Consider the following 14,024-nt stretch of genomic DNA (forward strand, 5'->3'; position numbering starts at 1 on the left):
TGAGCAGAGAAGAAAGGGAAAGGGTCAGATTTCACAACTGGAATTTTCGTTTGTCTTCACATCTAAAAGACTTCTCGGCGCTGTTTGCTGCGTGGGCCTCACAAACATGCTCACCTCTTCCTCATGTTCCTCACATGTGCCTTACATTAGTCTCACACACACATCATCTCCTCTCAGTGTGGTTTGGGGTTTTGGCATGTGCGCTTACCCTCGGTGGTCTGTGTTGTATCCGAGCGCGAGCCACTTTCTGCTTGTTGACGATGTTCATCAACTTAACGGCGTCATTGCCCTTCACGTAAACCACCGGCCGCTTCAGAGGATCCTCCGCAACCTGGTTGAGCTGAGAGGAGGACAGAGAAGAACGCAACAAATGAACACAAATTTGTCTGGTCAATAATGATCTTTTCTTACATTTATTTTACACAGTACACTCAGCTTACTCTTCATTTGGAGTGAGCTTGTGAAAACTGTAGTAGAATGTCTCCTGTGGCATTATGGGAAATGTAGGATCCACTGTTCTTCACGCAGAAGCCATAGTAGACATCGAAAGTCAGAAATTCTTTATCTCTGCTGCCTCCGTTGTGTCTCTTTAGTCTATCAGCGGACTGCCACTTTAAGATTCAGATTTAGTCTGCGTGACTTAAACAATTCATTTCTTATTATGAATGTTTATTCATTCATTCTCCTTTTAATGCAGCAAAGCATTGCAACACACAGGTGTGTGTGTGTGGAGGTACTTCTGACTTTAGAAAAAGCGGAGCTCTGGATGGGTTTTTCCAGTCGAATTTTTAGATTCGGGAGAAAATACGGAGTATGTATGTTGTGTTTTTTGGCCTGAAAGTTATATTTAAACATACTGAATGCTAATACCTTGTGATAACTTAAACATGTATATATTAGTGTCGGAATCAGCTTTCAAAACCTCATATCAATTGAATATTAATATATAATGTCACACCACAATGCTGTAGTACACACACACACACACACACACACACACACACACACAAAAGCACCACTAGTCTCTCTGCTGGATCACTCACTTTTATTTGCATTAGCCTAGTTATTTATTCTATCGATCTACTCATCCTCAAAAGATAAACCTGAACAGTCTTGAGATGACAAGTTAAAAAATTGGACACTTTACCCGTTATGGCCTCTAAGTATTCACAAAAAGGACAAAATATTTGTCTTTGCATCATAAACAAAAGGTTGATTTTTTTTAAGTCGCACACAGTGATGAAAGTCAAAAGGTACAACAAATGCAAACAAGAAAAGGCACTCAGACTTCTGAGAATAATAAAAAAAAATCTGAAATATAAAAAAAAACAATGCGTCGTGGCTAAAAGCCATCACTGAGGTGTCAAAGCTGAATACTTGAAAACTCAACAGAAATGTCTCTTTGTAGAAATCAAGACCCCGTTACTCAAAATAATCCACAGACCTTGTTGTGAGCAGTTTAATGTAGGAACTATTTTCGTTCTACGTCCACAGACCGTATCACAGTGCAGAAGGGAGCATCCATCCACTCCTAGCTCACCTAGCACCAATGAGATAACGAACGTTACAGCTCAGCCGAGAAAGACGCCGTTAATATTTACATCTCGCGCTGCCTTTCGTCAGTGAATGAACACACGCTTCCTTCTGTGCTGTGATTCAGGACAGAAAATAGTTCCTGCATGAAACTGCTCACAACAAGGTCCGTGGATGATCTTGAGTAACCACGTCATAAGACATCTCTACGGCTGATATCTCCAAAATTCGGCACCAAAACAATTCAGACTGATGAATGGCACTAAAGATGAGAAGGAGGAAATTCATCTCGGATTTTGGGTTGAACTGTCCCTTTAAAGGCACTTCATTCTTTTCTGTTCAATGTAAAATCTGAGCGTCACTCGAGTCTGTTCACAACTTATTTACAAACACAACTCAGTGATGAGAGGCCACAAGTTGCTTCATTTTTAGGGAACATTCAGCGAAAAGTTTGGGAACCACTGTCCTAATGCGTGTGAACCATCTGCCTGAACTCCTTTTATACCAACTGAGGAAATTGACCTCTAGGCTCGAGACATGGAAGCTGCGGTCGCAGATTGCCGGAGGGAGCGGAGGGGGAAACAGTCAATGAAGAGTATGCTCTGGCTTTCGATTCAGTCGACATACTCCTTTACTCCTCCGCTCCCTCTCTGTTCTCCCCTCTCGTCTGCTGGTTGGAATCTGTAATTTGAAAAGCCCAAGGGAAATACCGAGGATATTCGCATTTCTATTTCTTCTGCTGCCGTCATGTTCTCCAGTGAAATACTGTAAGTTCTGGTTTCAAAGTATAGACTTTGAACCGTTTGATCTCTCGCTTCGCACTGGCGTGTTGCTCCCACTTTGAGAAGTGACTCCACCAAGACGCCATGTGGCCTCTGACAAACAATCCACCGTATCAAACATACACCTATGAAGAAACAAAATTTGACGGTTTAACTGTTAAAAGAAACTTTACTTTTCCTCAAACAAAACTTCAACTTGTTTCAGCCACAAGTTTAAAATTGAGAGAAAAAAAGAAGGTCAAGTACATTAACTTCATAAAGCTTCTCTCCTAATTTCAGCCCCGGGACCTTAATTCTCCCTAAGCTCCTCCTCCCTGCCCCTCGGCCTTGTGGGTCCTGTCTCTGCTGATCGGGCCGCTCTGACTGGAAAAGCCTCTCGGGGGAATTTAACACAGCCGCCCAGCGCTGCCTTTCATGTGGTCTCCGCGCAATCCCTTTTATCTCTCAGCTACGCGCTTTACGACCCAGCAGCAGAGAAGAGGAGGCGAGGAGGGAGGGAGGAAAAAAAGAAAAACCTGCAAGTCCAGACCTGGTGTGGCGAGGATGAATACCACAGGAGAATTCTTGCGACAAAGGCACCCACAGGAGCAACTCGTGTATGATACTTCTTAACAGCATGGGAGCAAGACATAGTGGAAGAAGTAGTGTGACAAAAAAAAAACACTTTTTCTTAGTGTAGTCCATGTGTGCACTCCCAAATGTGCACTCGAAGACAGACCCAGAGTCCCCGGGGATGAGGTAATGTGTGCTACCTGTGCAATTATGAGCTCAACAGAGTTCGGTCATGGTCTAGTGAAAGCTGAACCTGGATATCCATTTTCAGTCGTCTCAGAGCGCAGTGCTCTCCTCCAAACGCAGCTCAGAGAGCTCAGAGGCGCAGGATGGTTGAATAAGTGCGGCTGATTCGCTTTTGAATGCAACTAAAGATAGAAAGATCAGTGTTTGTACAAACAGCGTCAGTCAGGAGGGCAAGGCCCGCCGCTGAGCTTTCTTCAGAAGTGAAAAGCGGAGCGGCGTTTGCAGACAGACCAAGACGGATTAGACCGTTTCGGCGTTGTTGAAACGTGAGTGTGTGAATGCCTGGGTAATTTTAGGTGTGTACGAACCTGGTCGATGGCATCCGGATTCTCCGACACATCAAAGATGACGGCCGTGGCTCCCCGCTGCACTGCTCGCTTCGCCTGCAAACAGAACAAAAGCAATCATTAGATTCATTCAGCGGCAGTGCCAAAAGAAAAGCCAGAGGTGATGTGTGATCAAGCCAACTGCAAAATAAGTTTTCACATTTGAGTTCAGGCCACTAGAGGGAGTTCTCTGCCTGACTGTAACACGCAGCTCAACTGAGAACGAGCAAATGAGACAGTAAAGAGACAAAATCAACACAAGTAAACAAGCCAGTGATGACATTCACAACGACGCACATGTGGACTCTGAGGTCATCATTTGGTGCAAATCGGCACCACGTTATGCTAATATAATGGGGCAGAAACTAAAAGCGTTGCATCCCTGTGTCGAGAACTATTGCATGCATGGCTCCATGTGATGCAACGCTGCAGCCGAATTGAATTCTGCTGTGCACGCTCAGGAAAGTTGAATAAAGTTATCAAGGATTTCCAACTGCTAAAAATGTGAGCGTCTTTCATCTGAGAGCAAGGAAAGTCACAGCACAGAGGTCTTTTGAAGACTTCTGCTAAAGGCAAGAGATAAAGGAAACGCTTGGATCTGCAGAACCCCAAGTATCTCCTCGCAGAATCCAAATTGGCTTCCTCTTGTCTGGAAAAAAAAAAAAATTTCCTTTATCTTAACTCCTGCTTTCCCCTCCACCGCAACCCGTTCTCACCCCGCTTGATTCACGGCGCCCTATTTAGACAACGTTTTGATGTCTGCAATACATGATCTAAAATAGCGCGGCTGGGATCATATCCTGGTATTATCAAGTGCCCTTGGGTTCTTGCCAGCGCTCTTCATAACTGGAGGGGAGAGGAGGGGGCTGAAGATCAAAGTGACAATGTACGGTGCTGTGACTCTGCTGCCGGGTGGCTGCAGAGTGTCATCGCTCCAGTCAGCAGGCACTTACAGAGGACGCAGAGACAGGAGACGGGGAGTAGCGGTATGTGCGGGGGAGGCGCAATTACTCCTTTCACAACACATCATGTTGATTTCTGAGGTAACAACAATCAGCGAGATGATAAGCGAGTTGCTGCATCTTTCAGCCTAAAAAAGAAGGATTTTAAAATGACCCAATCATCACAGCAAACACTCACTAGTCCGAAATCTACCACAGAACGAACAGAAAAGCTGAAGTCTCACGAAGATGTCCAATATTAGCCGCCAAAGCAGCTTCACCGCTCCTTGGCACAGACTAGGGGTTGACCCATACTGGTTTTTCAGGGCCGATGCCGATACTGATTATTAATAGTATAACCGATATTTAGAAGCAATATGCATTCACAATAAAACATGTCAGTATTTAGAATTTTGAGTATGACAAACTCCAACACAAAACTTTGTTTAAATGCCTTCAGCAAAAGTTCAATCAAAACTGAAACTTTCAACATCACACACAGCAAGCTCCCAGCAACTTTTCTATAGAGTCAAGTGAAAATTTAAGTAAAAAATAATAAAGAGAATAGCTTCCTAAGGCTGCCACGCTGACACTTTATTTACACTTTTTAGTTAATTAATTTTGTCATTATTAAAATCAAATGCACATACAGATAATCAAAAAAAGCACCAAAAAAATCTGCCCTAATAATCAGCCAGGTCAATGATCTGTCAAACCGTAACACAGACTCTAAAAGTGTGACGAACTCTCCTGGAGGGCTGAGCAGCGTCCAGATGTTACTCCCTCAGTTGTTTTTGGGATGTTGGTGGTGGAGAGTGCTGTTTGAAGCCTGTGCCAGCTGGACACGGCTATGTTTCAAAACAAGTTTCCCCTACTTGCTTCTCAGATAAATCCCGTTCACACAAGCACAGTTACAAAGAAAATCTTTGTCCAAATAGCACAACTGAAGCGCTGTCATGCCAAACCAGCAAGCAGCGATATAAGCAGAACTGTAAAGCCACGCTATTACCAAAAGGCCACCTGCAGCAGCGATTTCTGTTGTGCTTTCTGACACCTCTGCTCCTCAATATACTGGAAGAGTAAGTGTGCATCTGTGTGTAAACATGTAAAAAAGTGCTTTCAGCGAGGTCAGAGCGAGCATTATTTTAGCCACATCCACCATTGTAAGAAATTTCGCCATGATAATAGCGCTATTTATGACGCTTTACAAAAGAAAAACGGCTCACATTTCACATCGATCACTTTTCTGGTACATTTTCATGCAACAATTTGTCCTTTTTTCTGCATCAACTGATGGTACGAATGTCTTTAATTTTGTCAAAATTTTGTTGAGAGGAACAAATGTGCAGTCTGAATATTAAGGGGCAAACATGCCCCCTGTGCCACCAATGCTACACATCAACACTGCAAACAGAGTTTTTGAAACCCTGAGTGGAGTTTTACAAAAGATCTGTTTTCAGTGATAAATGCAGTTTGCATGCAGACAAAAAAGCCAGAACACAGAAAAGGCATTTTTTCAAATATACCTGTGTATGTGCTTAAAGTCTAACGTGTCGGTCTTAAATGTGTAAACTAAAAAACTTTCAGTGGGTTCTGGTGGCTGCGAAGGCCACAGTGTATGAGTAAAATCCTTTTCATGCTTATTGAACCATTCAGTGACTCCTCTGCCGCCGTACGAAAGCATCTGCATTTCCTAATGTTTCTCTTAGGACTAGTAGACGAGTAGTAGATGCACTCATCCTCCTGTGCGGTGATATGGTTGGAGGGTGTAGTTTGTCAGAAAGAAAGTAGTCCATTAAACCGCTCACAACAAGATCTGTGGATTATCTTGTCGAGTAACCGGGTCGTGATTTATGGAGAGAAGAGACATTACTTTTCAGTTTCAAATTCATATTTTTTAATTTTGGGATGAATTTTCACTTAAAAGTCTGTTTAAAGTGATAATTAAAATTAGTTCATAGGTCGTCACATCACAGAAAGATGTCTTATTAAACACCTGACCAAATTCAAATGACCAAAAAAATTGCACAGTATGTAAAAGAAGGTCTGAAAATCATGAAAAACTGCACAGTATTCGCTGATCTGAAACGCTGGGGGGCGTGTCCACTGGAGGAGCGGAGGCCACGCCCAATCGCGGGACTAAGCTAACGGTGCTTCTCGTTTTCATGCTGCTGCATTGTCAGGGGCGGAGTTATGCAGTGTGTCATCGAGCCGCCCAAAAAATCTTAAAACAGGAAAATGGTAAAAAAAACAGTTAACCATCTAACTCCACAATTCAGTACTATATAGTAAAGGGTCTTTGCAACATGTTTTAAACAATCAGTTTCCAACATGTATAATGTGTTTTGAAACACAGACTTTAAACCTCATGACAAAGCGCTGATCTCCTTCATTCCTGAAGCTGATGAAGAGGCATCCGGTCCTATTTGATTCAGTTCTGCGAGTATTATCGCGACATTATGCTAGATTCCCTTTCCATAAGTGGCGATGTATTATTTTCCCAGCTCTCTGTGTGCACCACGAGTCTTTAGAAAGAGGTTAATGATTAAATCTAGCTGTCCAAGAAGTATTATGTGACGCTGAGGTAATTCATTACTAACATCTCCCCTCAACATATCAGCCGTCTATTGTTCAAAGCAGCCGACTTCTTTTTCTACCAAAGCCAGAGGAGAATCAAAGGTATTCGTTCTCCAGAATCAATGACCGTCAATAACAGACTCAATAAGGACACTAAATATAGAATACGTTTGATTTTTTGAACTGGCAGCACACACGTGTGGGTCCTCTTCCCTGCAGGTACCTTTGGTGGGACTGCGTCTCACGGACAAGTCACAGCAGGACGAAAAAAGAAGCAAACTAACAAAAGGCCTTTGATATAAGAGGTGGCATTTGAACCTCGAACTCTGCGAATTCAACTTTAAATCAGCTTCGGGAAAACATAAACACATCACGACTTAAGTTTGTGAGGCACGTCTCAATTAGATTTCCCCTCGGTTTAATCCAAAAGACAAGATGTTGATGAATCTGACTTTCATAGCTCATTAAAGACTAATTAACCCCGCAAACTGATTCGATCGTCCCCGGCAGTGTATGAAAGCCTTGTCAAACAGCGAAACATTAAAACAGCGGCGGCTATAAATATGAGCTCTTCCAACTTTCTCTTTCGTCCTGCCTCCTTTACATAAACTAACATCGCTCTTTTTCTTTCTTCTTTCACTTTTTTTTTTTGTACTTGGAAAGTTCAAAAGCGAAGCGGAGCGAAATCTCGCTCGGCTTTTCCCTCTCACCCAGTTTTCTCTCAGCTCCACACTGCCAGGCTCCAGCCCCCATTTAATTCAGCACAAGTCTGCTCCTTTGATGTTAGCTCTCCCAGTTAATAATTAATAGCTCTTGGTAAGACGCTTTGAGAAGAAAGAGATCTCCCTCCTAAAGAATCTCCACTCGGGCAGGCCTGCGCTGCAGTGCAGGGACTTGCCTGACGACAACAAAAATGCACCCACAGGCAAACAGGCTCTCTTAAAAAACATGACACATCTCCTTCCCGAACCCATAAAAAACTACAACCTCGGACACCAAAGGAAGGATCTGGCTTTGTGACTGTGGCAATGAAATATGTTTCTTTTAGGACTTTGTCATGTTGCTCAAAACTAAGCACTTGTGTGAGGAAATACTGTTTATTTCTGGCTCAAACTGGCTGCAGAATGTCAAGTGGCAGAGCTCCTGTGTAAAGGAGATATTGTGCAAGCGATTTGAGACAGCTTTCAGTCCCCTGCTGCAAACTGCAACAAAAAAAAAAAGATGAATAACACGCTGGAAGCTTTCATTCATCAGTTTCATTGAGATCGGACAGGAATTTCAAGAGCGTCTCTTCATTAAGCTTATCGGGGGGTTGAAGTCGATGCAAGATGACATTTTCATCATCTCATTCATGATTGAAGATGAGATCAAGATGTGCAGATGTTATCGCTCAGGAATCCGATATTTCAAGGACGAACGCAGCGATAAAGAACAGACTCAGAGAGTTTTTTGAGAAAATTCAAGTGCTGCTTTTTCAGAGTGCAAAGAAGAGTTTAAAAAAAGATGTGCATGAAATTGGTGTTTTACATTGACCTGTAACTAATACTCAACAGCGGCAGAAAGTACTTTACCAATCTACTTTTGTATAATTTTGAGGTTAATTGTCGAAATATGACACTTTTCAAAACACCTACTGGGTTTTTTTTCCAGATAAAGAAAAAAAGATATGACACGCTTATTAAATACAATGCATTATTGGCCTAAACCAGAGATTCACAGCTTTCTTGGCTTGTGGCGCCTTATAAAAAAAGCAGCATCTACTTTGGCTCCAGTTTTACATTTCAGTTGTTACATTTAAGAGACATTTCTTCTCAGATGGTTTTGTAACTTTTTGAGACCCAAAATATATAAATAAAGAAAAGAATGAAAAACAAACACTGATTACAATCATTTATGTAGTAAAACTTTGTGTTTTTATATACCCAGATTGGCTGTACCCTAACTCTCAGTTTGGCACAACTCGACTGCAGAAATTTATACAAAGTACACGTGCAGAACTGCATCACCATGCAGACACAGTACTGATACTGAACTGGCTAATGCTACGGCTCAAACGAGGAGGACGCCGTTAATGATTACATCTCGCGCCATTACGAGCCTCTCGTCTATAAGTCGATGCACACCTCCCTCTGCGCAGTGATGCGGTTGGCGGGTCTAGTTCGTTATAAAGAAAGTAGTTCCTACATAAAACTGCTCACAAGTTCTGGGGATAATCTTGAGTGATCGGGTCATGATTTCTGTAAAAAGACATTGCTGCTGAGTTTTTAAAATGTATTTTTGGGGCTTTGAGCACCACAAGCTGAATGCAGTCTAGTTCCACTGTATCAGAGAAAAGAAAGACGTGTGCGTTCGATATGTTCAGCGCTGCAAAACAATCTAAACTGATAAATGGCACAGCAGGTAAAAGCAAAAATATGGATTTTGGGTGGAAACTGTGTCTTTAAGTACATTTTTCTGATAATAATTCTGTACTTTCCTTTAACTGGGGTATTTTCTTTCTTGTACTGACACTTGAGAAAATTGTCAGCATACTTCTTCCACAACTGGAGACCAAAAAAAGTACTCAAGAACTAGAAATTCAACCGAAAGTGCCCTGATAATACTTCTCTCATGGTTGAAACATCCCATCTGTTGTGCTTGATTAGTCTCGATTAGACTTTATTTAATATTTAAAATAACCATGAAACAGGGTGCAGTCTTGAAGGACGGAGTGAGACTAAGAGACAAACAGGAGGAGCGGACGAATAGTAACCAGGAGCTGTCTCAACTTGAACTCCAACAACAAACGCACTGCTAATATTTTTCCCAATGCTGAAACACGATCTCTGGTCCTCAACATAATCAGTCATCCATGCTCAAAACAACAACAAAAAAATCACCTCAACTGTCACCCTGAACTGCGCGCCGGGGGCAGATTCACAGGTACTTCACAACACTGCTGGCTAAACAAACTTCCCGCTGGCTCGGAGGCATGAGAATTAGGGTACAATCTTCCCCAAGTGAACAAAAACCGCAGCAGAGAGCACTGAGAACCCAGTCTAGACACGGAGGAAAATGAAAGCTATGTTTAGCATCCCAAAGTAAGCCTGCCAGCTTGTAAGATCTGAGGGAGAGAAATTCTCACTCGTCTGGAAAGAAGACTTTTTCTCAGCGCAGCGCTCGCTTCATCTCTCACATGGGCCGAGGATTCTCATATTAACGCGCCGGCACATGCAGTCACATAACAATGCATGTGTAAATATGTGCACAAAATCATAAACATGCGTGTGAAACAGGGTTCAGGGCTCACATGCAAGCAGACACACACCTGGATTACACCTGCAACATCTGTCATGCACTGGCTGCTCTATCACATCTCTCGCTTTCTTTCATACTGTCTTCTCCTTTGCTTCCCTCCTTTCTCTCCTCCTCCTCTTCATGCTTTCCTTTCCTCTCTCTCTCCGCACTGCTATAATTAAGGCAATTAAGTCTTCAGAAGACTCTCCACTGCTATTATGCTGTAATTTCATGTTGCCTCCTGGCTTTACGGTTTATTAAAAGATAAAGGCATACTTTTCTCCCATGGATTTTCTTCTATGTGGTTGCCCCCCTCTTTTTTTTCTTCCCTCCTTCCTCGCTCCCTCTCAGAGCAGACAAGTGTGCCAAGACATTATTTACATTCAACGAAAATAAAATCAAAGTTTTCAACGTGGCCGTGCGTCATCTGATTGGAAGCTTGTGCAGCCCGGAGAAAGACAGAAACAAGGCGTTTGAAGCGCCTCTCCCTCGTTTATCCTCCTGTACGTACTGTACTTTTGCACATGAAGTCATCAGTGTTATCTTGACATTTTCATTACAACAGGATTTAGTCATTTCCCCGGTTCATCATGAAGCACATTACTCACCATCTCCCTGATCGCCTACTGTTTGATGTTAACACCTCGCTGACACACTGTTAATCTGTCGTAACGTTTTATTCTGTTTACAGATTCTTGGCATAATGGAATTGGCTGTGTGACATGTAATCAACTGGTTTGACGTCCTCGCCGTGCCTGATCTGCTACCTGCTGCTGCCGCTGCTGCGGCGTCACGACAACTGCTAAATAAGGACTTTCCTGTTCCCATTCAAACACTATCCTGAAAGCATTTATAACGTGAACTCATATAACCTTGTTGAGCTTAATGCTGCCAATAACTTCTACTCAGATTTGAGGTTTTGACTCACGGCCAGAAATTTCACTCCAGAATAGCAGATTTAAAAAGAGGTTAAAAAAATATGTAAAAACATATTTTTCTGGCTGTGTGTTGCTCTGAGTTTTAGACAAGCCATCGTCAAATTTCTCCCTCCAACTTTCCAAACTTTTGACCTCTCAAATACTCCTGTTTAATATAAATTTGAAAGCTGCTAAGCTGCCGGCTGGGGCATTTTACACGAGTCCCGGGACGTCTGAGGTACAGTTTCTCATGCTGCAATAAAACTTGTTTACAAAGCACATGAAAATCCACTTGTGTGTCACACCGGCGGAGGACAGCTCCTCTCTGTTCGACCGCGTCCATACAAATGGACAGTTTACCGAACGTAAACACGCAGGGGAAAGAGTCACTTGAAGCTCTCAGTGAGCTCAGTGTCTGCCATTAATATCAAACTGCAGATGACAGGTCAAGCCAGAAAGTGAAGTCAAACCTGTTTATAGAGTTTCAAGTTCACTTAAAAGGAATACTTCACCTGCTGTTATGCTTCATTTTTGAAGAAAACGTTGCATGTCTTTGGTGAACGAAGAATCCAAAAATGGAGAAAATTCTCCTTTCTCTTCTGACTTTAACACATTTAAGGGAATGTTTACTAAAAACCATCATCACTGACTTCACTCAAGTCTTAGTTTTGGCGTTTTAAAGAAAAGCTCGCCCACCATATTACCCTTTTTTTCCCACCTGGCTTTGAAGACAGCAGAGCGAGTTTCACTTTCAGTTCTGTTTTAACGTTTTTTGTGAAAATTCATGTGTTTGTAAAACACTGAGCATACGACTGGATAAATGAGACTTGGATTATACTGCACATGAGGGTTCGTGGCCGACTGTTTTGATATAGTTTTGTTTTTGTTAAATGCGAACCCTTTTTACTGCAATTCATTGAGCATATTTCCCATTTTTGGATTCTTCGTTCACTGGAGGCATCGAAGAAAAGCAAAGAATTCGATGTAACCGAGTGACTTGCTTTTAGGCGGGGGCTAAAGTATTCCTTTAATAGATAAAATGTGTTCAGTGAGACGATCATATTTAGCCTGAAGCTAACAGATACATATACATACAGATACATCAAACAAATTACAGGCGTATAAAGTTAGCTATTTACACGTCCAGCAGACGCAGAGCAACACATTCATTTAGAAACGTGTTTCTGCCATCTGACTCATATAAAAAAAATATTTACTCTCCTTTTAGCTCTGATTTGGTCTCCACCAACGCCTGAAAAAAAATCTGTCTCTTTAGCTGCCTGAAAATGTATATTTTCTCCAGTTTGGTTTCCTCCTGTCCTTTCTATGTGAATAATCCATTTATTTTCCTTTTTTCCCTCCAAATGTGAAAAAAACAGAACAGCCTGAATGAATAGCAAAGTCCTTGTGCCTCTTTTACCAACCAAGACAGCTTTTTCATCTGTCCTTGCAACATGCTGTGAATGAAACGGTGCACTAAGTGAGAGCCTTCAGGCTTAAATCTGTTGTGAAATACGAAGCACAGAGAATACAAACACGCACATGGCCTCTGACATGAACTCTGACAGGGCCGGTTCTCAAAATTTATTTTTTTTATTGTAAATAAACAAGCTGGCATGGAAAGTCTGCTCAGACTCACAATCATGTTTATGTACTCTTTGATCTGACGGCTCCTGATTTACACATTTTGCCAATTTTAGGCTTTTTAATCATGTAATACATGACTTTTATACGAAGAAATGTTAAGATGTTCTCAGGTAATGAGCTTAGCCTTGACATTAACCCTTTGAAACCTAAACAAATTGGTTTGAATTCTTTCAACATGGGGAGAATGCAACAAGCAGCTTAACATGACGTGACCAAAAAATCTGCAAAAAAAGAGTAAAAATCTTACAAAAAATACCTCAAAATAAGAAAAAAAGTAAAAAACAAAAACAAAAAAAACCCAAAACTAACAATAAAATGACCTAAAATGCTGGCAATAAAAAAATATATGTGAATTTATTTTTGTAAGACAATTTTATGAATAAAATATTATGATTATGAGAAATATTTTACTGGACATTTTTCCTTCATTTATTTAATTTTATTTTTTAAAATAATTTTCTGATAATCCTCCCCTCTTTTAAAACATTTTTTCCAGTAATTGTCTTGTCACCTTTATTTTCTTGCAATTTGTGTTACATTTCTTGCCAAGTTGATCATTGCCTTTTTCCCATCATTTTCAAACGATCTGAACCATTTTGCTCAGGTGTCAAAGGGTCAAACAGTTTGTGAAAGGCGTCTGAACGGAGCACAAGAAAACCGATGTCAATCCAGGTTTCATAGGGTTAATGGTGCATTCACAGACAGGCCTATAACTTCAGTTTTGGCACGGTGACTCAACATGGAGAAACAGAGGGGTTTGTGGGTAAACTGAGAGAGAGAGAAAGAGAGATTTGGGGCGGATGTAATGACCTCACTATCAGACAAAGACAAGGCCCGCCCCAGGTACACTGATCCCCGACCCTGCCTCTGTGCTGTACATCATGTACATGACCGGCCAGCAGGCACACACACACACACACACACACACACACACACACACACACACACACACACACACACACACACACACACACACACAGATACAGTATGTGATGACTGTCTGTCCAACTGTGTCACTATTCCTCAGGGAAAATGAGTTCCCACGGGTGAAGTATCATCTTTCCACCCGTTTAAGTCCCCAAACAGGAGACAGAGTTGTGAGACAAATAGACGAGAAACCAACAGCTTGTGTTAGAGACATTTTTCACCAAGAGGCCATCCATCTTCTGGATTATTGTGAAAAGCCTCTTTTAAGGCAGTAAAAGTCATCTTTGGAGGGAAAACGAG

The 14,024-nt window shown here is 41.8% G+C and overlaps 1 protein-coding gene across 2 annotated transcripts in view; it reads right to left on the minus strand.

Moving 5' to 3' along the window:
• The window catches only part of znrf3 (zinc and ring finger 3), a 96,326-nt gene that overhangs the window by 13,156 nt on the left and 69,146 nt on the right, over positions 1 to 14,024 (minus strand). For both annotated transcript variants that reach the window (XM_042487453.2, XM_042487452.2), the window contains exons 3-4: positions 3,422 to 3,496; positions 209 to 340 (exon numbers count right to left, since the gene is read on the minus strand). In XM_042487453.2, the coding sequence (XP_042343387.1) occupies positions 209 to 340; positions 3,422 to 3,496 (207 nt within the window). The remainder of the gene's footprint in view (positions 1 to 208; positions 341 to 3,421; positions 3,497 to 14,024) is intronic.

Source organism: Plectropomus leopardus, chromosome 4 (genome assembly GCF_026936395.1).
Source record: "Plectropomus leopardus strain MGB_pleo_1.0 chromosome 4, ASM2693639v1, whole genome shotgun sequence".
NCBI lineage: Eukaryota > Metazoa > Chordata > Actinopteri > Perciformes > Serranidae > Plectropomus > Plectropomus leopardus.